Raw genomic sequence first — 23,086 nt, 5'->3', positions numbered from 1 at the left:
TTCTTTTTTAATTAACATAGTTTTATTGATGCTTTTGTGAGTTTCTTATCGTGTACCCCAAACTCATTCATATTCCAGTTCTTGCATGTCTGTCCTCCACCCTTGCACCCTTCCCCCAGACTCAGACACTTCATTCCTTTGTCTTTCTTATCTCTCCATCATATATTCATTTGTCAAGGAGCCTTGGGAGCTGTGGCGTGTTATGCAGTCTGCCCTCTTGAGCAAGCTTGCAAAGGTTCCTTGCAATGAGTTGTTGGTCAGGTTCAAGGCCTCTGGCTTCTGGTACATCATTGATATTGAATCCTTATGAAAACTTCTCTCAGATAACCTTCTGTTGGGAGTCATCGAGATTCTTTGGCTATAGTTGGGCAACTTCCTTCATAAGCTCCTGCAGTTCCCAGGTGGGGTAGATAATGAGTAGGGCCAACTCCAAAGTCCTGGATGTCGGCCTGGGTAGTAGCGGAGTTGGTCAGTCCAGGCCTCCACCTATCTCAACACTGGAGTTACAGTTACAACTCCAACATGCAGCTGCCATGTGGGTTCTGGAACCCAGACAGGTGTCCCCTGCAAGCTCAACAAATTTCCTTAACTCCAAGCTGTCTCTGCAACCCCTGAACAGATTCTTAAACATTTTTTATTTTTAGATATAGGGTTCACTAACTCCTAGGCACCTAGTGTGGTTAAGTGAACAATAAGGAATCTGAAGCACCTACTCACCGCTGCCTTGGCTGACATCCAAGTGGAGATGTTCATTACCTCTGCACGACCACCTGTCTTTACTTCCAGGTTAGTTATATGGTAACTAATAGCTGTGCTAAAATCATATTTCATGGACTCTGTCAAATATCCCATCAAACACCAGTCCATAAAGTTATAAGCACTCTATGTCAAACACGTGTTGTCGGGGCTGGAGAGATGGCTCAGTGGTTAAGAGCATTGCCTGCTCTTCCAAAGGTCCTGAGTTCGATTCCCAGCAACCACATGGTGGCTCACAACCATCTGTAATGAGGTCTGGTGCCCTCTTCTGGCCTGCAGACATACATGCAGACAGAATATTGTGTACATAATAAATAAATATTTTAAAAAAAAACACGTGTTGTCGCGTGTGGTTTATGTGGAAGGAATTGTCGGCATCTTCCATCATGTCTTATAAGTGTCTATCGGGAACCGGCCAATATTTATGCTCTTTGGTGATTGCCTCGTCACGGACAGGCCTGCTAGCAAGCACTTCATTGATGTTGCTGGATGGATGACTTCCTTTCTCTGTCCATGCTGCCACCTCAAATTAAGAGTAAAGCTTGTGATGGACATGGTTGCCAATTCCGGTCACTAAGTTAAGTAGTGAGGGAGGATTGCTTTCCCCCATCTCCAGTTGCACTTTGATACAGCCATTGCCACCAGACCTCGCTTTGTGTGACTGGTTGCTGGATACCCCTCTATATCCAGCTCTCAAGATTGCTAAGTGGGTTAGATGCACATCTGTGGCAGGGAAGAGGCAAGCATGATTGGGGAGAGAAGATCTAGACTCCTACATACTCCTCCCTCCTTTTTTAAAACTGAAAATGATTGACCGTTTTGAGTCATTTTATATCCTCTTATTTTCTAGGGGTAAGCAAGTTTCTTTCTCATTTTTCATCTGGTTTTCAAGTGCTAGAGAACGTTTGTGTATGATTGTACACAAACAGTGTGTAAACTCCTCATCTCTTCTGTGTCCCGTGTGTGGATAACCAGGCTGACTGACTGAACAGTAGCTGTCCTCTGCTTGGCCTTCTGACTTCCTCTCAGTCTCTTGCCAGCCTGGTCATCATACACCACCTAGAATATTCTTCAAAAAAACGAGATTACAAAGTGTTCTCCCTCCAGAATTCCTCTGGGACCTCACAGTCCCTAGAGTAACATACACCTTTTTCACTTTTACTCTCAGATCGTCTATGAATAGGTCACAGCTGTCCCCTGGCTGACTTCCCTCTGTCAGCGCTACCCTTACTGTGTTCTCAGCTTCTCCAGGTCTTTTTTGTGAGTCAGTCTATCTTTCTGGATATTTGGATTATTGTTGTCTAGGTCTCTACAAGGCAAGGGGTTCTTCTCGTAAGTAACACTGCCCTAGAAAGACTGTTTATATCTAGTAAAACATTGCCCTGATCTGGAGTGAAGCATGCTGGACCTGGTTAGTACTTGGATGGGAGATGCTGTTTAGGATTGTTCCAGCTAACGTTCCCCCGCATTCCTTGCTCGTTACTATCCTAGCCCATGTGTTTATTTTCTTCAGAACATATTGAGAAATTTATTAGCGTGATGAATAGTTTTGATTTTTGGCTCAATAAAACATAAAGTGGGAAGGGAGTCTAAATAGGGAGTTCTCTAGATTAGGCTGACTCATGGCCATGCATGGGAGGAATTTTCTTTCTTAAAACTTAATGTTTTTGAGAATTTCTGTATTTACATCATATCCGCCCCACCTTTTCCCCTCTTCAAATTCTCCTTCGTCCTCCCACTCAAGTTTAAGACCTCTTCTGTAATCATTATTGTTACACTGGGTGAACTGAGGTGGGAAGGCCCATCCTGAAGATGTGCAATCCTATTTCATGGGCTTGGCCCTGTGCTGAATGAACAGAAGAGGGAGAGCTGAGCATGAAGTCACTAATTCGCTGGTCTGTTTCCGGCTGTGTTTGTAATGCGACCCCTGCTTCCTGCTATTTTGACTTTCACGCAATTGTAACTGTGAGCCAAGGAGACCCTTTCTCCTGGAAATCGCTTTTGTCAGGGTATCTTATCACAGTCACAGGAAATGAGACTCAGACAATGAGCTTACCTTCTGTCCAGTGCCAGAATGAAATTCCTATGGGTGAAGGGTCTTTTCGTGTTGTCCCCCAGTGATTCTTTACGACTTTACTGGCCCTAGGTACACTGTGCTAAGCACACAGAGTAGAAGGAAAGAGGCTACGAATGATGACTAGTTCTGTAGTTACCGCATTTAGGACAGAACTCAAAGTCATGACGCTGGGAAGCTATCTTTAATATGCGCAGAAAGTGGACCTTTTCTCCAGCCTCTACCTCTCGATGCAATGTCTGCCAACAACGCTGATGTTTGAGATTGGTGTAGTCAGTCAAGAGACCTCGTCTCTTGTTTCCTCAGAGTACGCTGCCCCTCAGCAGCCTTTCGGAAACTCTAGGGCCCACAGATTCTGTCTGTCAACAATTAGACTAAGGAAACTTAACATTTTTTTTTTTTTTTTTTTTTTTTTTTTTTTTTTTTTTTTTTTTAGAAATGGTGAAGGAAAGTAAGGCAAGAAAGAGATTAAGAAATTTAATGTTTTAAATCATGGCTAGCTCTTCAGTAAAGCCTCCACCTGTGGGGCTAGCCCTGATTCCTCACAACGCCCTTGTCACCAAACAATGGCTAAAAACCTCAGAGTGATTGCACTTAGACTTTAGAGCGTACATTGTACGTTCTAAACTAGAAGTCAGCTTTCCCAGAGGAGCTCAATTCCGATAATTGGAGCAGTGCTTGTGGTGGTTATGAGATGTCCCCCTCTCTAAGCATCAGACCTCTGAATATTTGATCCCTACTTGGTAGCTGTTTGGGGAAGATTCAGATGTGTGGCCTTGCTGGAGAAAATGTGTGTCCGTGGGTGGGTATGGTGGTTTGAAAGAGAATGGATGCCATAGGATCATATATTTGAATAGTTGGACCCCAGTTAGTGGAACTGTTTGGGAAGGATTAGGGGGGCATGGCCTTGTTGAAGGAGGTTTGTCACTAGACGTGGGCCTTTAGGTTTCAGAAGCCCACGTCAGTTCCAGTTAGATTGTGTGCACTCTCTCCCTCTCCCTTCAGCCCCACTCCCCCCCACCTCAGCTTGTCAGGAAGGACGTAAGCTCTCAGCTAGTGCTCCAGCGCCGTGTCTGCTCACCGTCTGCCACGCTCCTGGTTAGGATGGCCATGGACTCATTCTCTAAATCTGGAAACCCAAACAAACTCTTTCTTCTATATGTTTGTTGCCTTGGTCACAGTGTCTCACAGTAATAGGAAAGTAACGGAGACAGTGGGCTCCGAGGTTTCCAAGGACTCTGGCCATCCCCAGTTAGTGCTCCCAGCTTCCTGCTGGCTGGGTGAGATGCCAGCTCTCAACTCCTGCTCCATCTGCCTGCCACCTGCTGTGCTCACTCCGCCATCATGACTCTAATCCCCTGGAAGTTCACGGCATTTTAACACAGAAAAAGAAAAGTAGCTGTGACAGTGTTCACTGCTTATAACAGACGATCAAATGGCGTAGCCCACGTTTAAGAAATTCCTTTAGCCAGCCAGCATGAATTTGATTTAGTTCACTGATTTTGAAATTCCAGAATACATTTGATTTCCTGGCAAGTGTCGTTTTGAGATCCTGCCCCAAAATTTTCAAATGTGTCTTTAGTTTATATCAGCAAGAAATTTACCAACTAGGAGAGCCCGACTTGGTGCAGCTGAAGGTGAGTCCTTAATCTTCATAAGTATATTGAAGAGGTGTAGACTTTTCCTTATGAATCTGTATTTTTGTCTACTCACACAGAAGCAATTGCAATGCTTTATAATGTATCTGCAAAAGGTCGCTTTCAGGGATCTTTTGGCTACATTATTGTTTGCAAGAATGAGTGGATGTATTCTCTCCTATTTTAAGGATTTTTTTTCCAAACGAATCAGTTAGCACGACTACAGTTATGCAGTTTTTACGGAAATTAAAAACTGTTCTGAGGGAGTGTGGGGATTCCTGGTCCAGAGTGAACAGTGCAGCTTCAGGTTCAGGCCCCATTGCATTCTGCTCTTACAGATTCTTTCTCTATAAAGAAAAATGCATCCTTCCATGCCCCCCCCCCAAAGAAAACTCCAGGTGAACACAGACAGGCACATAAACCTGTGCACAAACTTACCCTGAGTGGTGCCATTATTCAAAATATTAACAAAGTACAGTAAAAACTATTTTCTTATAGATGCCACGCTTTGGTCCTATGAACTAAGTAGCTGAAATTATTTGCACATATGATGCTTTCTACTGTCGTGACGTCACAGGTGAGGAAAGACGCTTTTGTTCACAAATGCTTTCTCAATACCAGCTCCTCACTGTAGAGAACCCACTGATTAAAGAGTATGTAACACACTTACAGAGACTGCCTGCCTTTTTACTCACATGATTGTGTCACATCATTGTGTGCCTTTATTTGGGGTCTACTATTGAATTAGCCATTGCTGACACTGCTTTCTCCAATGCTTTTATCTCTTGCCTTATTCTCAGACTTTATCTAATCTTATTCTATTTTATTTTGTCATGTTTGGTTGTCATTTCTTAGACACTTGCTCTTTTCTAATGAGAGACAGAAAGGGAGTGGATCCAGAGGGGAGGAGAGGTGGGGGAGGAACTGGGAGGGGAAGCTATAATCAGGATGTAGTATATAAGAAAGGAATCTATTTTCAATTAAAAATAACCTATGCAATGTGTTCCACGTGGATTCTGGGTGTTTTATATATGTGTGTCAGGGAGAAAATACATTAAAAACATAAAGACGTCCTTCAAAAACTTGAACACCAGCAACCGAATCGGTTGGTCATGGCCCCTTCCTTTACCTTCCACCACTTTGTGATGAATTCACTGAATACAGTCTAAGTTGCGGAGTGTGGCAACCAAAGGCAACCAACTTCATGACCCAGTTGCCACGATGCTCTCCCGCTTTCTTCAAGTGTTTGCTTCAGCCTTTCGTAAACCACTGACCTTCTTGTCATCTCCCACATCTGCCACGCCCCTCCCTGTCCTGGACCCTCAACTACGCCGTACCACTGCTGTTTGTGTGGTGTCTTTCTCCTTCCGGGGAAGTAATCCCTGGTAGATCTAAACGGACTGCGGATTACTGGATCAGCGTGCTCATCCATGTATGGGAACATGAATAGCTGCCCAAATAACAGACCACACACAAGCCGTGTGTAACATGACTTTGGTGTTGGCATGCTCAGCAGAAATGCTTGACTTGGGAATTAGATAAACCTGAGTTTAACCCTGAGTATTTGTGAGCCTGTGACCTAGGCCAGTTCACAAATCTCTCTGAAGCTGAGCCTTGCCTTCATTTGGAGAGACAATGCTATATGTACCCCCTCTATGGTTTAAGTAGACATTACTGAGTCGTTTAACTAGAACTTCGGTGATGTACCTGACTGTGCTACAACTTAAGTAAGGTTGGTAATTCATACCAACAACCAAAGCGCAATGACTTTGTTGAGCACGTCTGTGTATTTAAGTACACGGACTAAAGAATATTAAAGCTCATATTAAAAGTTTGCCATGATTTCCTCCAGCGTAAATGTTAAAGTAGAATACATGCTGCAGTGACTAATCAGACAGCTCAGCTTCCAAGCAGAGGAGATTACTATATCATATCATTCTTTGCTCCTTCTAATTATGGATTACACATCATATGGCTTTAGGGACTTCCTTGGACAATTTTTTGTTTAATAAAGCTAATAACACCAGTCCTTAGGAACTTTCCATATTTAGAGCAACATTTCCGTGTTCGGCTATTTTATTTTATAATACTACCAATAGTGTTGCTAGAAAAAAGGGAAAAGCAAAGTATGAAATGCATACATTATTTTCTTTATGGTTTGAATATGACATGTCCTTTTTCCGGATTTGTGTTCTTATGGTTTGGTCCTCAGGTGTCACTACTATTTGGCGAGGCTGTGGAAATGTTGGGAGTCAGGACTGGAGGAAGCATGTCACAGGACTGAAATCGACACTGGTTCCCTCTCTTCTTGTCTCTGCCTGCTGTTTAAAAGGATGCCTTGAAGCAACTCTGACACCCAGTCCCACGCCACTGTGTTCTGCCCAAGCCCAGGCAATCAAGCACCTGAGGTGGAACCACCTGAATCGGCGAGCCAATTAAATCATGCCTTCTTCCTACTCTTCGACATATTTTAGTCCCAGCAACACAAAAATACCTGCCTCAGAAACCAGGACAAGGTACTAAAAATAAAATTTACTTGCAGTGTAGGTAGGTGTAAGCAAAGGTAAAGCAACAGAAACTAGTTTGGTCAATTGTGGTGGTTTGAATAAGAACGGTTCCCATATGCTCATGTATTTGAATGCTTGGTCCCCACTTAGGGGAACTGTTTGGGATGGCATAGTAGACGTGGCCTTGTTGGAGGGTGCTCTTTGAGGTTTCAAAAGTTTGCACCATTCCTAGATAACTCTCTCTCTGCCTTGCACTTGTGGACCAAGGTATAAGCTCTCAGCTACTGCTCCAACATCAGCCATGCCTGCCTGCCTGCTGCCATGCTCCCTGCCACAACGGCTACTAACTCTAAATCCCTGGAGCTGTGAGACCCAATTCGGTTTGATGAGTTGCCTTGGGCATCGCATCTCTTCACGGCAACAGAAAGGTAAGTAAGACAGCAACAAAATAGAAAAACATGGAGGAATGACATCTAACATGAGGTAGGACTGTGAGTCAAAATATCTGAGTTTGATTTAAACACATTTTTATTTCCCAGTAGGGGTTCTTCTCTGCTAAAGGAATAAACACAAGCCACTGGTAAAGCTTTGAAGATCTGGATTCTCTTGTACCATCTCGTGGGATGACAGTTAACATGTGCACTCACTGGTGTCCACTGGTCACTGTTAGGACAGAGTTAAAACTCTGGTGCTGTAAACCAAGAAGTCTTGAGTTCATATTTCACCTGGGTTTTCATTACAACTGGATTTCAAAGTACCATGGCTTCATGGTTATAGCTCCTACTGTCAAATGTTCTCTGATTTTATGATCTATGAGATTTTTTTTTCACAGTTGTTCAGAACAGAACTGAGTAGCTATAATAAAGTGAACATTCTATAACCCGTCTCAGAGGCAGTGACAAACCATGCTGGCATAGGACATGGAATAACAGTTGCCCCAAGATCACCTCCAGCATGTATTCCTTGCTCTAATGCCTGTCTTGGCTCTAGGTCCTAAGCTGCTACGAAGCCTTCTTTATACCTCAGAGCTTTCGCCATGCCTACAAGCCATCCAAAATACCATTTATTTTTACTTAATACCACCATTCTTCATTTTTTCCTTCCCTCCATAATTCACATTCTTGCTAGAGTCCAGTTTTCTTCATGAATACCATACCATTCATCCATCCATTCTCACCTCTTCAGGCATTTATTGTGGCTGCATTAAATCTAAATTGTTGAGTGGATGAAATGATGCTGCTCTGGCTGGCCTTGGTGTTTCTGTTTGCATTTTAGCAAACCAAGTTTCTGTCTATTTCTATTTGTCTATCACTGATTATGAAGTCATTAAGGGAACCTGAGACTGTCTGTTTTTTACATTTTGGCGTGTGAAGCGCTTCTCGCTTGCTGGATAGTGAGAATAATTTGGACCTGCCACATATGTTGGCATAGGAGCTTGAAAGCAGGTGTCCAAGAGCAACTCAAACGAATCATGTGCATCTTTCTCCATTAAAGCGGATTTGCTGGACAAATGCTACCGCATTGCTTCTGGCCAGGGCTGGGGTGAGTTCAGCTGTCCAGAATGTTGCTGAAACACCTAGAAACTAAAATCCATCTCTTCTCCAAGGACTTAAACTCTGATGTCAGCTTACTGGGTCAAGGTAAGACAGTCAGAAGAGCAAAAACAAGAATCTAAATTTAACTGAACTAACTGGCCATTTCTCTGGGTCTCCTCCCTCCCAGGGTCTTATACAAAGAAGATGGTAGTCAGAGGCTAGGAGAAGCACGTCTGACAGTGTCGTCTTTTTAGGTTTGAGATGTGTGAAAAAGTAGAAAGATTTATAAACCATGAGGCCGTTTGCAATTTCCAACTAATTAGTGACAAGTGAGAAAGTAAAAATGGTCAATCTTCTGGACCATTCAAAATGCATCAGGCACGTCTAGCCCACCTTGGAATAACACATTAAAATGTCAACAACAATGAAACCCCAACAAATAAAACAGCAGCAAGGGATAAGAAGAGGATGTGAAAGGAAGACAGGGACCAGGAGCTGTGAGAGATGTGGGGACGGAGACTCGAGCTCGGTCCCTGAAGCTGGTGCCTAATGTCCCCAGAATTTGATCAGCTGCTTTTATTAACATATTGGAAATATGCAACCTCAATAAAAGTGGAAATCATTATAGGACTGCTTATTTGATCTTTCTCAGTAGATCAAGATACATGCACTTTCATTAAGGTCTATAAGTTCGTATTTATTTTTATTCCATAACATTTTAATTTCAACACTATGAAGTCATATTTATCTGTTTAAATGGATGTGGCTAAGGAAAACTGTAGGATAATAGTTTCCATATGTTTGAGAAAGATGTTGGAACCAATTTATTCAATAACTGAAAACTTCAGCTCCAGAGCCTATGAATCCAGATAACAACAAAATAGGTCTGTGTGTGTGTGTTTGTGTGTGTGTATGTGTTGTTGTTGTTGTCACTTTTGTAAGGATGCCTCACACAACTCTTCTGTGGAAGTTTCCATTCACAAGGAAGAAGTACTTGGGAGAAGAGGTGAGCAGGATTTGGTATCAAGAAAGGAGAACTGTGGGTGCTATTAGGAGTCACAGAGAGACTAAGGAAAGGAGACAAGATAGAAGGGAGAAACTAACATGAAGGGAACAGGAGAACATGTCTGATCCTCTCAACATTCACATCTGGGCTCCTGGCAGTGGGAAAGGAAATGTACACATGACAACCAGTTATTTCTGCATAGGGGAGAAGAGGGGCAGAACAGAGCACACAGTAGGATCAAACCCAAGGAGGTTAGAAGGGGGCTAGAGATAACGGCTGTGTTTTGACATGCCCATTTCATTCCAAGACCTGAATCCAACATTCTTGCTCTGTGTGATGAGTTAGAGACGAGATGTGCTGTAATGGACAACAGTCTGCCAATGTAGGCTCAGCATGGCAGCAAGCCATGGCTTGTTAAAGCCTGAGGTAGTTTTCCCTGACAGTGAAGGCTCACTGCTTGCTCCCACAAGCACCTTTCACTCCACATAAAAAATAAAACACATTACTCTAGAAACTGGGCTGGTCAATGAACAAGAAGCAAGGGGTAGGGTGGTGCTGTGTCTCAGTACTGTTTCTCTTGTCCTAACTCTATGGCACCAGAACAGTGGGCAGGCAGGGAGGTGGCATTCTTCCTGCAGGGAGGAAGAGGCAGGGAGACGTGGGATACACAGGTGTTCAGTACCTACACTCCCAGAGAAATCTGGGGAAAAAATAGAAAGTGACTTGATACCTGGGGGCACTGGAGAACAGAGATTGCCATCTCCGACAAAGGGCTGGGCTGCGAACAGCGCTGGAGACATGGGATCAGAACATTTCTTGCTGGTTCTGAGAAAGACCAGAAGCGTCTGTTTACCAGGCAGGTGCAGGAAAATTGGCTACTGGGTAGCATATGGGCTAAGTCACAGTATTTGAGACCAGCAATTTGTTGGATACTAAATTTAAGAGCTTCAGTCTAGATTATTTCTGTTTAGGCGATATTCTGCCCTTCTGTTACTTCCTGTCCTTTATCACCTATGAGTACAACTGGAGAGCCATGGTTAGAAGAGAACCCAGATCATGCAGAGAAAAGGAAAAACTGTAACGTCTTCCCGTGTCAGAGATGTGGGTGTCATCTTCTGAAACTTCAGGTTTCCTTCCAACTCAAAGGAGCTTTACTTGTGTAAAGCCGAAATGTCTTTTAAAAATACTTATGGAGTTGCCTAAGGTAATAGCAATTCACTTGAGCTTCAGACTCCAAGCAGCAAAAAAAGAGAGGAAAAAAAAAGAAACTTCATATTATTTCTCCATAGGTGAATTAGGTAAGAGCCAAGGGAAAAGATGCTTAGAAGACCTCTATATAATTAAATGTTACAGTCATCAAAATTGCTCACAATTCCATGGCCTCTGAGCTCAAGTGCCTATGGGTCCTCTAAAAAAACCATCAAATTACTTAAAATGTCAACTACCTTTTTAAAAAAATAGCAAATGTCACCACTGAAGAATTTGCTAGAACCTCTGCTGCCCCCTTTTGTTGTTAATCATGAGGGTGACATTTGGGCTTTTTCTGGGCACCTTGACTAAAGGTGGACCTGGAGCTGACTTGGGGAAGAGGCTGAGGTCGGGCTCTACAGTGAATGAGCGCTCTTGTTCCTGAGACAGTCCTGGAAGAACCACTCGGAGAGACAGGCAGAGAGGGAAGACGCCACAGCCAGAGTCGGGGGTGTCACGTGACCCAGAACAGCCGGTGAAAGCTCTGAGAGCGAGCCCTCTTCTCCATGAGGAACACTCAGAAAATTTTTGATTATTTCCAAAGGAAATATTCATTATAATAGAAGATTGAAGTAATGAGAGACCCCTGTTAATGCAGGTAAATATTGAATCAATTATAAAATGAAACCCAAGTGGCAATGAACCCGACACTACCACTATTGGGAATATACCCAAGAGATGCCCAAACATACAACAAAAGTATATGCTCAACTATGTTCATAGCAGCATTGTTTGTAATTGCCAGAACCTGGAAACAACCTAGATGTCCTTCAATGGAAGAATGGATGAAGAAAGTATGGAATATATACATATTAGAGTACTACTCAGCAGTAAAAAACAATGACTTCTTGAATTTTGCATACAAATGGACGGAAATTGAAAACACTATCCTGAGTGAGGTAAGCCAGACCCAAAAAGAGGAACATGGGATGTACTCACTCATATTTGGTTTCTAGCCATAAATAAAGGACATTGAGACTATAAATCGTGACTCTAGAGAAGCTAAATAAGAAGGTGAACCCAAAGAAAAACATATAAGCATCCCCCTGAATATTAACCTTCATCAGGCGATGAAAGAAGACAGAGACAGAGACCAACATTGGAGCACTGGACTGAAGTCTCACGATCCAAAGGAGGAGCAGAAGGAGAGTGAGCACGAGCAAGGAACTCAGAACAATTTAACAAGAAAAACCATTTCCTAACACAAATTACAGGAGAGTTTACTCTGTATGGTCCTCTTCTTGTTACTTAATCTTTTTGTTTGTTTGTTCGTTTATGGGGTTGGAGATGAAGACCTAAATCTGAAGTTTTCCTAACTTCCTGTTGCTTCAGCAAAGACGGAGAGGGGTCTTGGTGTCAGGGGTGGACTCCGGGTGTTCTGACTGAGCCAATGTCTGGACCTGTAGAACTGAACAGTGCCGGGTGGCTCTGGATCTCTCTTTATTAGGTAAGAGAGGTGTTCCCGGGGCAGCAGAGCTAGCGAGGGAGGACATAGCCACGGAGAAGGAAGGAGGGAGTTGACAAAGGAACTAAGCTGATATTTAGTGGCATTTGCTACACGGTTGGAAACCAAAGTGTTTTCTGTAGATACAAGTAGCTCACATCTGTACCCTAATCCTCTGGTTGTTGGTATGTGTTAACTGGTACATGGAGCCTCACCGGTCCATAAGAAGACGTGCCTGAACGCCGAGGGCGGAGGAGTACACTGCCTGGCCTCGCCCTGTCTGGTAGAACACCTGTATTTCTGGTTTTGAGACTTAGGGTTGCTCAGATTCTGAAGTGGGTACTATGTAATTTGTATGAAAGCAAGTGAGCTCAATCAAGGTGTCTTTCCAGTACTTTTAAGTTCTAAGATACTATAATTTTAGAAATATTGGGACCAAATTATGCTTTACTGACAGGGCGCTGTTTACAGAGTTGGATGCAAATCTCTTTTGCAACACTTTTTGGAAAGTGGAGCCAAGGATGTGCTACAGAGCAGTTCTTGTTTTCTACATTAAGGTAGGAACATCTCCTAAGTCATGGGGGAACATGAGACATTTGTGAACATTTGACGTGATTCCTGGTTCTTGGAAAGCTCACAGTAAATGGGAAATATAAAAACAATCACTATAAAGTTTGAAAATAAGTTGTTTAAATGCTAACAACTTTTTTCCTAAATGAAAAAGATCAAGCTTAACTGAAGCACCCACCTCCAGGTGCTTCAGTTGAACAAGGTTGTTCTGAGGTATGAAATTATGCTGGATGCCTATTTGCTTCACAAACATAATTTGTTTCCTTCTATTCCGGTGGTAAGGATTTATTAATTCCTTATCTTCTTGAAACTTTAAAATGTGAGTCCAAATTCAGAGTAAGAATAGCACAAAATTGTAGCAACCTTTACAGATTTGACTAGGAACACTAGACATCCTGTGGTCTGTGCATTGGTAAACTTATTCTCCCACGTTTGGACATGGATAAGTCTGTCAGTCAGTGTGGGTCTTTTTGAATGTCTTCATCAAGTTTATGGCCCTTTATGGGATGTCTGTCTTTGCTTTTCTTTTCTTCTTAGAGAGTTGCTAAGAGTTACACTGGTCTGCTAGGTCTCCTTAGGGACCTGTAGCTGAAGCCCTCAACATCTGGGCTAGTCCTTTAGAAATTCTAAAGTGGCCTGGTGGTGGTGGCACACGCCTTTAGTCCAAGCACTCTGGAGCCAGAGGTAGATGGATCTCTGAGTTCAAAGCCAGCCTGGTCTACAGAGCGAGTTCTAAGACAGCCAGAGTAACAAGGAGATACCCTGTCTCAAAGAAAAAAGAAGAAGAAGAAGACGAATTCTAAAAATGGTTCAAGCTTGTTTTAAAGCCCCCTGCTTTCTCCTACCTTGTTTTCTGCCTCCTTAAAGTACCATGTGCAATGACTGTTTTGCTTGATGATATTGTTTAATACTTAAAATATCTCTGATAAGGATTTATGATAAAACACATTCAGAGATTTTTTTTTAATTTGTAATTTTGAAGTAACTGTAGACTCACAAGAACTTAAAAAATGTCACAGTGTGATCCCACATGCCCTTTGCTCAGCTTCCTTTGATGTCACAGTCTCACATAGCTAAAGTAGCATCACACTACAGATTAACTTTGGTTTATTACGATTCATAGAGCATGGGCAGAGGACTGAAGGATAAAAGCCTGGCTTTCCTGAGCCCAGCTCTGCTGCTGTGTGTGTGTCACTGAGCAGCACTGGGTTAATGTGCTGGGTTAATGTTAATCTTCGGCAAGGCTGAAGTTTTAGTGACACTTTATCTCATTGCTTATTAAAGCATCTGGCATTCAATTGGGCTTTTTCATTAAACGTGGCCAAGAGCTCTTTCCATCTATAGGAAATTTTGCTGTTTTCAAGGCCCAATTATCTGTGCCTCCCCTGCTGTGGACAATCATTGTCCAGAAGGAAGAGCACGAACCCAAATCACTCAACTCTTGGCATTATTAGTGTGAGTCTTATGACAAGGCACGAAACGTCCCTGGGTCTTACTGAATTGTTTCTACATAATTGTTATTGTGAAGACTTAATTTTTTTTTCTAGCAAAGGCTGAATACAAGGGTCCTGGAAAGTAGATACCATGAAGTATTTGATTGCCATTTTACAAACTAAGGTTCAAAGATGGTAAATTAATGGCTGAGAAGAGTAGAAGCAGAACATGGCAGTGTAGCTGAACGTGTTAGGATGGTGTCTCCCATGCTACCACATTCCCTTTCCGAAGCAGCAGAGGATTGGATCAACACAACACAGCAACCAACACAGCCGAACCAAGCAAGCCCAGCAAGCAGAGTAAACAACCCACAGCTCAGGACAGCAGTGGGGGGTTAGGAGCCTGCCCTTCTCTGCTACTGATGATCACCTTGCTCATGTCCTTTCTGTGTGCACAGAAAGTCCCCACTCAGTGTTGAGTGATGGGCTACAATAAAGGTGGGCTGAGTTTATTGTGGTTACTAGTGTAGGGCTTCTCCCAAGGTCCCCCAATTATTCAGATAGAGTGAGCAGCCTAGAATCCCACTCCTCATCTCTGTATCACCATGGTTCCCTCATCCCTCATTCCCACATCCACATGGAATGTGGAGAATTTGGAGTTTGCGACTGTGCAACAACTTACACTGTATTTTATTTTTTAAACTTAAGAGAACTTAAATGTAAAAGGATGGAGGGTTCTGACATTGTCTTCATCTTTATCACTTTCAATATTTTGCCCATGAAAATAATTTATTAACAAAAGAATGTTCACATGGAACATTTTAATAGCTTGGAATGTCTTTAGTAGCACACCAGCCCAAATTCCTTCTTAGCCTGTCCTGAACACATCTGAAATTCTTTATCATAGAACACCTGTTCTAGGAGGATTTCTTTGGGTCTCTCAATCATGCACTTCCTTCAAATGGAATAGAAAATGCTAAAATTGATCTTTCATTTCAAGGGACTCCTGTTGCAAATATCAAAAGCTTGGGCACAGCTCGTGTGTGTGTGTGTGTGTGTGTGCGTGTGTGTGCATGTGTGTGTGCGTGCGTGCGTGTGTGTGCGTGTGCATGTGTGTGTGTGTAGCCCTGATCCATTAAGTAATAGGTTATAATTAGAGAGAACCAGTCTTTTGGTGATGAGAAGTTTGAGGTTTTCTTACTGTAGTTACATGTGGGAATGTCATAATTAAGACTGAGGTAGAGAAAAACAGGAGCAGAACACTCTCAGGGATTCCTAGACATTCCTCTGGTTTTGAAACCATCTCAATCTTTGATTATTTAGATTACTTGTACTGTAGAGAAAAGGAGGAAAAAATCATCAAAGTATACTATATGCTGTCAGAATTAAGAGATTTAAGATGGAAGGTTATCCTGAGAAATTAAGAATATCTTAGTATAAACAAACCTTTTGTAGACTCTGAGAGCCAGAAGAATATAAACATGCTTGTGTTTTAAATTTGGTGATGTTTACTCCCTCACAATCCTAAGGTATGAGGGGGACTCAGAAACTTTCATTCTGTACCAGGTTTGAGTTATTTCATTGTTCGAACACACATAAGTGTTTTCTTAACCCAGACATGACAGTTTAATGAGAAATAATACACAACAGCTCCTTCCCTGTTTTAAAAAAGACCTATGGCTACAGACACCAAGGAAAATTGCCATTCTATTACAAGCAAAATGACTTTTTATTTTCTTGGCTATCCATGTTTTTCACTGCTTTTTCTTTCTCTTGTTTTTTCTTTCAAGGACCCGTGCAAAATCTGGCAGAAGAGTTACATGGTTGCATCCGTGTGTGGATGCAAACCTCAGGGAGCATATTAAGGGTGGCAGCGTGCGACAACCACACAGAAATGAGCCAATATCAGGAACTCCCCAGGACATGCTCCTTGCACAGAATCTACAGTCTTTTTCAATATTAAAAGACTACTTATCAATTATAAAAGTTGCCTGATATTAATCATGGGCTTAAAACATGCCAATTTTGTTTAACTTTTGATTATGGCAGAATATTCTAGGACAAACATCAGAAATCGGCTAAGCAGAAGGACTCTAAAGTAAGACTGCAGTTTTATCGGAGCATGCATTTTATCTTCAACGCGTACGTGTAAGGAAGGAACATTTGCACTTGTGATTATTTCACAAAACACTAAGGCACATAAAATTAGATGCTGAGCATACTCACAATATTTTCCAATAATGAAGACGCAGAAGAAGAATGGACCAGATGTCATTTCCTTCTTTCTGAGCAACTGATTAATGAACGTAGATAAAATGTGGTCTTGGATACAAAGAGTCGCGCACAGCTCACAGTGGTTGTGCTATTTCTGTCCGCTGTCTTAGCAGCTAGAAGGCAGTTCTTTCTCTCTCGCTCTCTCGTTGTCCCTCCCTCCCTCATTCCCTTCCTTCCTTTATCCCTCCACCCCTCCCCTCTCTTCTCTTGATTCCCTTTTCTGAAAGTCTTAATATCTTTACACACACACATACACACACACACAGAGAGAGAGAGAGAGAGAGAGAGAGAGAGAGAGAAGAGAGAGAGAGAGAGAGAGAGAGAGAGAGAGAGAGATGCAGGCAACAAGAAGGAAAGTTTCTGAGAGCATACAGGTCCATTTCCTCTAAACATCTTGTTTCTCTGCCTTGAAAAATCTCCACATACATATACGAACACTGACAGAACTCTGACCTGCTCAAAACTGTTAGAAGCAGACTGAGCCGAGGTAAACCCCAAGCAAAACATTTTTTTCTTCTATGGATGCTCTTGTGGCACAACTGTAGATCAGGAATTAAGGTGTGACTGCAGTGGCCTTTTAAGTTTATTTGGAAATCTGAGCAATAGATATGGCTCAGAGAAAAAAACAGAAAAATCAAATATTTCAAACTGTGCATGTTGGTTTGACTATAGCAGAGACCTTGATATGTTGTGACTGAACAGTGAAGTTCTCCTGGCTTCAGATCCTAGGGAGCCAGGCACTCTGGGGCTGGCAGTTATTATCCAAAGCTAGGTTTTCAGGAAGAGAATCCAAGTTCTGTAAGACAGCTCTGGGCTCTCCTCCGGGCACATCAGATGACTGGCACAGTCCCCAGTGCACAGGCCCTAGTGCCCAGCAGGTAACTGCCAAATGGCGACCCTTCACGCGACAGTATTTTAATACTGGCATGCTGGTGAAGAAGAAAAGTATATAAATACAAATAACATTTCCCTGGGCATCATTTTGTCTTAGGCAGAGTCTACAATTCTAATTTTTCACCTAGCAGTGTATTTCTAGAATTAATGGTTATCCCGCTGACCACCAGGCTTTGAAAGAAGGTAGGTGAATGAGGAGGGAGTGTGCATAGAACTCTTCAGGATCCCCAAAATCTTGCAACCCAATACGAAATATAATGAGTGGATTGTCGAACACACATGTTATATAAGAGGATGTGTTTGTGTGTGTGTGTGTGTGTAGGGGTGGAGACCAGTAGTCAAAGGTTTAAGCAGGGATGAGGGTATGGGGTATAACAATGTAGGGATAAGGGATGTGTTAACCAAATTAAGAGTATATAAAGAAGCCTTATGGAACACACTATGCTAGTTTGAAAGCTAATTAAAAATACAACCAAATATAACCAAATTCCGTGGTGGTGGCCGTGGCAGTATACACCTTTAATACCAGCACTCAACTGGCAGAGGCAGGTGAATGTCTGACTTTGTGGAGAGAGCTCCAGGACACAGATCCTAGTGTTTAAAGAGAAGAGTTTAAACTGAGAAAAGCCACATGCATGAAAAATCTACATGGTTTTCCCATGAATTTCAAAAGAAATCTCAGTGTTACCCGAGGCACAGGTTATCTCCCTTTGAGTTGAGGTCAGTAAGGCCCAGAGGCACTCGAAAAGGAATAGGCTATTGCCATTGTCCCTGGTTTTCCAAACTCAGTAGGTGGTGAGACACTTTGGCTGTAGGGCATAGAGAAACAGTTCGTGTAATAGCAACAGCTATGCATGCTGCTGGGGGAAAAAGGCCTCCCTGGTCCTTCCCAGAACTGATACCTGCCTGCGACAACACTGACCTTCCAGACAAGACACACCTGGGCAATAACGGCAGACTGTCTGTGAGTAGAACTACCCACTCTCTTGATTGGTTCCAGTCCAGTTACACAGAAGGACATTCATGCATGGTACTGTAAACACAGTCAAAACTCGTGGCTAGGGGAGTCATGGTTTTCTTTCTATGAGATAAATGATTTCTACAGGGGAAAGAGACAATTAAAATAACTTTTTGGCTACTATTTAGAAATAGACTTCACATAACTAAAGTCAGTGAAATATATATTGTTTTTAGAGGCTGTTCTTTTCAGACATTGGAAAAAGGGTGTAAAATGGCCCCCAATTGAGAATCATTGGATTTTTGTCAAACATTCTGTTGAATAATGTTTAGACACTATTTTATTTTTGCTTGTTCATTTATTTATTTTATTTTGAGACATGATTTCTCTGTGTAGCCCTGGCTGTCCTGAATTCTCTCTGTAGACTAGACTGGCCTCTATCTCGGAGATTCGCCTTCCTCTGCCCCCCAAGTGCTTGAATTAAAGGCATGCACCACCAATGCCTGGCTAGACATTGTTTTTAAAAGTCTGATTATTGACATCAATTTTTTTTTACCTAAAGTTTGTGTTAAAGTGTATTTTCTTGTTTTGCAATTTGAAGATATATATATATATATATATGTGTGTGTGTGTGTTTATGCATATATGTGTATGTATGAACAAGAACAGTTGGAGTGCATTCTTCTTTCTCTTTATGCCTCTGCTAGTCAATTACAAACATGATTGAGTGATTTGGTCGAATGCATGGTGCCACAGCCAGTGCATGGCGAAGCATCCTTCTGATTTTCCTCCCAGACTGGGCGCTGACTTAGGTTAAGAGAGCTATGCCCCACCCCAACCCCCAATCTTAGAGCTCCTCTGTAAAGCCCATTGGAGCACTGTGAGGAACAGCAAAGCTCTCTGTCTGAAAACCACTTCTTGCAGGGTGGTGGTGCATGCCTTGAATCCCAGCACTCTGGAGGCAGAGACAGGTGGATCTTGTGAGTTTAAGGCCAGTGTGGTCTACAGAGCTAGTTCCAGGACAGTCAAGATCACACAGAAAAACCAAGTTTAGAGAAAAAAATCAATAAAAGGAAAGAAAAAGAAAATTATTCCTTGTCACAAACCAGTGAGTTGAGCCAGAACAGCCTTCTTGCACAAGCACACTTACAGATCTAGAGACCCTGTGACTTTCTCATCCCTCCCCACCTGGAAGGCGCTGTGCCTATCAGTCACTATCATGATTAGCAATGGAGACAGCCATTTTGCTAACTTTTTTTTTTTTTTTTTAATTGTAGACCTACGTTTTCCAAGCACAAGAAGCTAGTGAAATCTCCTCGGAGCTTCACAGCGTAGAGAGGTTCCCAGAATGATTTGCTAGCCATAAGATAAGATTAAAGTACAGGCCAAGGGCAAAGGAAGCTTTCTGTCAAGTTGCTCATCACGTGGCTCACGTTCTATTATAGGTGACAGCTGCCAATCAACCAAGACTCTTGAGGTACTCATCACTCCCAAGTTCCACCCAAAGGCAATTTTAGCTGTCTTAATTTAGCATTAATCAAACAATTCCAAGATGAGGTGACTTTTGGAGAATGATATTGATAACACTGCGGAACATAGAGTTGGATGGAGTAGTTAGAGGGGCAGGGGTTTGAAAAGGTGTTTTATGCAAACCCCAATCATATTTGTTCTTGATGAAAAGTGGCCAAAACCACTATTTTTGTGGAAAATTTTCTAGTAAGTGGTAAACCAAGTCCTAACTCATATAATGCCGAATGTCCCATTGAAGGATTTAACGGCGAAGTGGATTTAGTATTCCTCTGTATAACTGATAGTATAAAGAGAACGAGGCATGGCTAAAAAAGCACAAATTTCTCTCCTCTGTATATATGGGTGTGTACAGAAGCATGTACGCATCTCTGTTCTTAATCTACCCTTCATTGTAGAGTCTATGATATTTGCTAAGTGCGAACTCTGTATAGACCTTAGTATCATCAGCTGTTTCAATTGCTTCCCTCATGATCACACTATAGGTTCACTCTCCTTAAATTAATGCTCAGCTGATTCAAGTCCGACAGGATAAAGCAGCAATGTGGCAAATGGACTAAGAGCAAGATGGAGGGTTTTAATCTTGGAGAAAATTGCTACACAACAGTCGGCTGTTATATTTTGATGTGACTGTGTCGTGTGCAATCAAAATCTTTATTAGAAAGAACAGTCTATGTTCTTCCTTTGAGACATCTTACTATGTACTCAGCTTGGCCTAAACTCATGCACTCACAACCTCATAGCCTCCAGAGTGATGGTATTGCAGACATGCGCCAGTATAATGGAGCAAAAGCATCACCTTAATTGTATTTAAACATAAACACAGCTTGACTTTAGAACAGGGAAGCCTAAGAGAAATGAATGTGAACTAGATATACAATTTTAAGGGATTTTTAGAATCTGCATTAAAGAACTAAAATAAATATCAAGTGATTTTAGTTTTAATGATAAATTTGATCAGATTCAACACACCCAAAATACTAATGTTATGCTTTGTGTGTTAAATGTTCCTCACAGTCTCGTATGTTTGAACACTTGTTCCTCAAGTGATGGCGGTTTTCTGGGAGGCTGTGGAACGCTGACAAAATGGGGACTAGTTGGAAGAGGTTATTGATGGGCTAATCAGGCTTTCAGGGCAATAGTCTCTCCTATTTCCTGTCTTATCTCTGTTCTAAAATGCCCAGCTGGGAGGAATGTGAGCAGGCTTCCACTATCACAGGTACAAGGGCCCCCATCATACCTTGTCTGTTGCTGTAGACTGTATCCTAAAACTATGACTCAGAATAAGTAGTTCTGCCTTAACTTACTCGTTGTCAGGGGTTGGGTCACAGTAAGAAGAAAAAATAACTAATATGTGAAGAAGGGAAGCAAACATGACAGTTGGAAATACACTGTTTGCATGTGTGAAATTCTCAAGGAACAAGGGAATATTGAGTATATTAAAAAGCAAAATAATGAATGTGTAAAACTGGTACCAGATATAGATGAGTCCTTGCTGTGACTGCCTCACTGCGTGATTCATACGCGTTTGGAACTAGCTTGTGGGAGGAATGTGGAAGCTAAGACCTGAAGGCTGGAGAAGTCCTACAGTGCTGTGAGCAGAGATTAATGGGCCATCTGGAGGGAACTCAGAAGATCAGGATGCAGATAAAAGTGTGGGCCGGAAAGGCGGGCCTCATAAGGTTATGGAGAAAAACAAGGGCTCTGTCGGGAACTGGGCTAGATGTCATTCATGTTATATCATGGCAAACAAACCCGGCTGTGAGTATCCAAAAACTCAAGTGATTGTAAAATGAAGAGCAATGGACTAATTTGTTTGGTAGAGGAAATTCCAAGACAATAAATCATGGAGTTGGTGGCATGTTTAGACCACATCTACTCCGATTTTAGTGAAAGAGGTTTCTAAAAATTGGAATAGAAAGATACAAATAAAAAAGTGCCATTGGTGAGGAAAAGAGCATGAACAGATTTAAAGTTGTGGGCAGAACCTGTTGTTGACAAAGGGCTTGTATTATTGAAGAGATTAGTGAAGTTAAGAAAACCCTCAAAAATGCCTTGACTCAGTCAATGAAGAGCTCCAGAGAGTAAACTAATTTGTGAAACTTTCATTAAAAGAGAGAGACAGAGACAGAGAGATAGAGATAGGTATCTAGATAGATAGATAGATAGATAGATAGATAGATAGCAAGCACACAAGAGATCACTAGAACAAGGAGCCTCTCCCCTAAGGGTACCCTGCTCCTCAGCAGTACTTCCCACAGAAGTGTTGCCACAGGGCATCCTTGAAGGCACATATATGCCACTGTGGTCCAAGGGGATCTATTTCCAGCTATCAGCAGAAATTGTCATGGTACATACAGTACTGATTTTATAAACATGAAAACTCTAAGAGTTAGGGGGTCATAGAGACGTCCATCAAGGTTCCAAAGAGCCACCGAAGTCAGGCAGTATGAAGTAAGGTCAGATTCCCCCATGGAGCTCCTGAGACAGCTACATGTAAAGCTGTAGGGGGAAACAGAGACCCCAGTATCCTGGAGATGTCTGTGGGAAGTCCACAGAGGAGAATGGATTGTATCAGGAGGAACTGTCCCGAGAGAGACCATGTGTGTTGCGGGCATCACAGCTGGAAGAGTGGGGCTACCAATTCCTGTTGGAGTTTGGATGATGCTATTGTGATCCCACAGATGCTAGACATGGACTTCAAGGTTTATTTTTGTCCTTCTGTGTTTTTTTTTCACCCAAAGATAATGCTTAGTCTTTTTTTATTGTGTTAGAAATGCACAACTTAATTAATTAATTAAAATTGAAAATAGATTCTTCTCTCATTCAATACATCCCAAGCATAGCTTCCCTTCACCTCCATTCCCTCCACCTCTCCCACCTCCCTTATCCTGCAGATCTACTCCGTCTGTTTCCTCTTCAGAAGAGAGCAGGCAACCAAGAGTCAAGAATCAAACAGGACAAAGCAAGATATGATAAGACTAAGAAAAAGCCCTCATGTCGAGGCTGGACAAGGCAACCCCACAGGAGGAAAAGAGTCCCAAGAGCAGGCAAAAGAATTAGAGATACACCATCCCCACTGTTAGGAGTCCCACAAAACACCAAGCTATCAGCCATATATGCAGAGGACCCGGTGCAGACCCATGAAGGCCCCTGCTTGCTGCTTCAGTCTCTATGAGCCCTGCTTATTTGATTCAGTGGGTCTTGTTCTCCAGGTGTCCTC

The 23,086-nt window shown here is 42.3% G+C and overlaps 1 protein-coding gene across 4 annotated transcripts in view; it reads right to left on the bottom strand.

Annotated features, from left to right (window-relative positions):
- Nucleotides 1-16,613, bottom strand: part of Rxfp1 (relaxin family peptide receptor 1) — an 83,088-nt gene extending 66,475 nt beyond the window's left edge. For 2 of the 4 annotated variants that reach the window (XM_057757229.1, XM_057757230.1), the window contains exon 1: nucleotides 16,437-16,613. In XM_057757229.1, the coding sequence (XP_057613212.1) occupies nucleotides 16,437-16,485 (49 nt within the window). In that variant the 5' untranslated portion in view covers nucleotides 16,486-16,613. The remainder of the gene's footprint in view (nucleotides 1-16,436) is intronic. The other 2 variants (XM_057757231.1, XM_057757232.1) reach the window with 2 other exon arrangements.
- Between the last annotated feature and the right edge of the window lie 6,473 nt (nucleotides 16,614-23,086).

Source organism: Chionomys nivalis, chromosome 24, assembly GCF_950005125.1.
Source record: "Chionomys nivalis chromosome 24, mChiNiv1.1, whole genome shotgun sequence".
Classification (NCBI taxonomy): domain Eukaryota; kingdom Metazoa; phylum Chordata; class Mammalia; order Rodentia; family Cricetidae; genus Chionomys; species Chionomys nivalis.
This window is presented reverse-complemented; position numbering and strand designations above follow the sequence as displayed.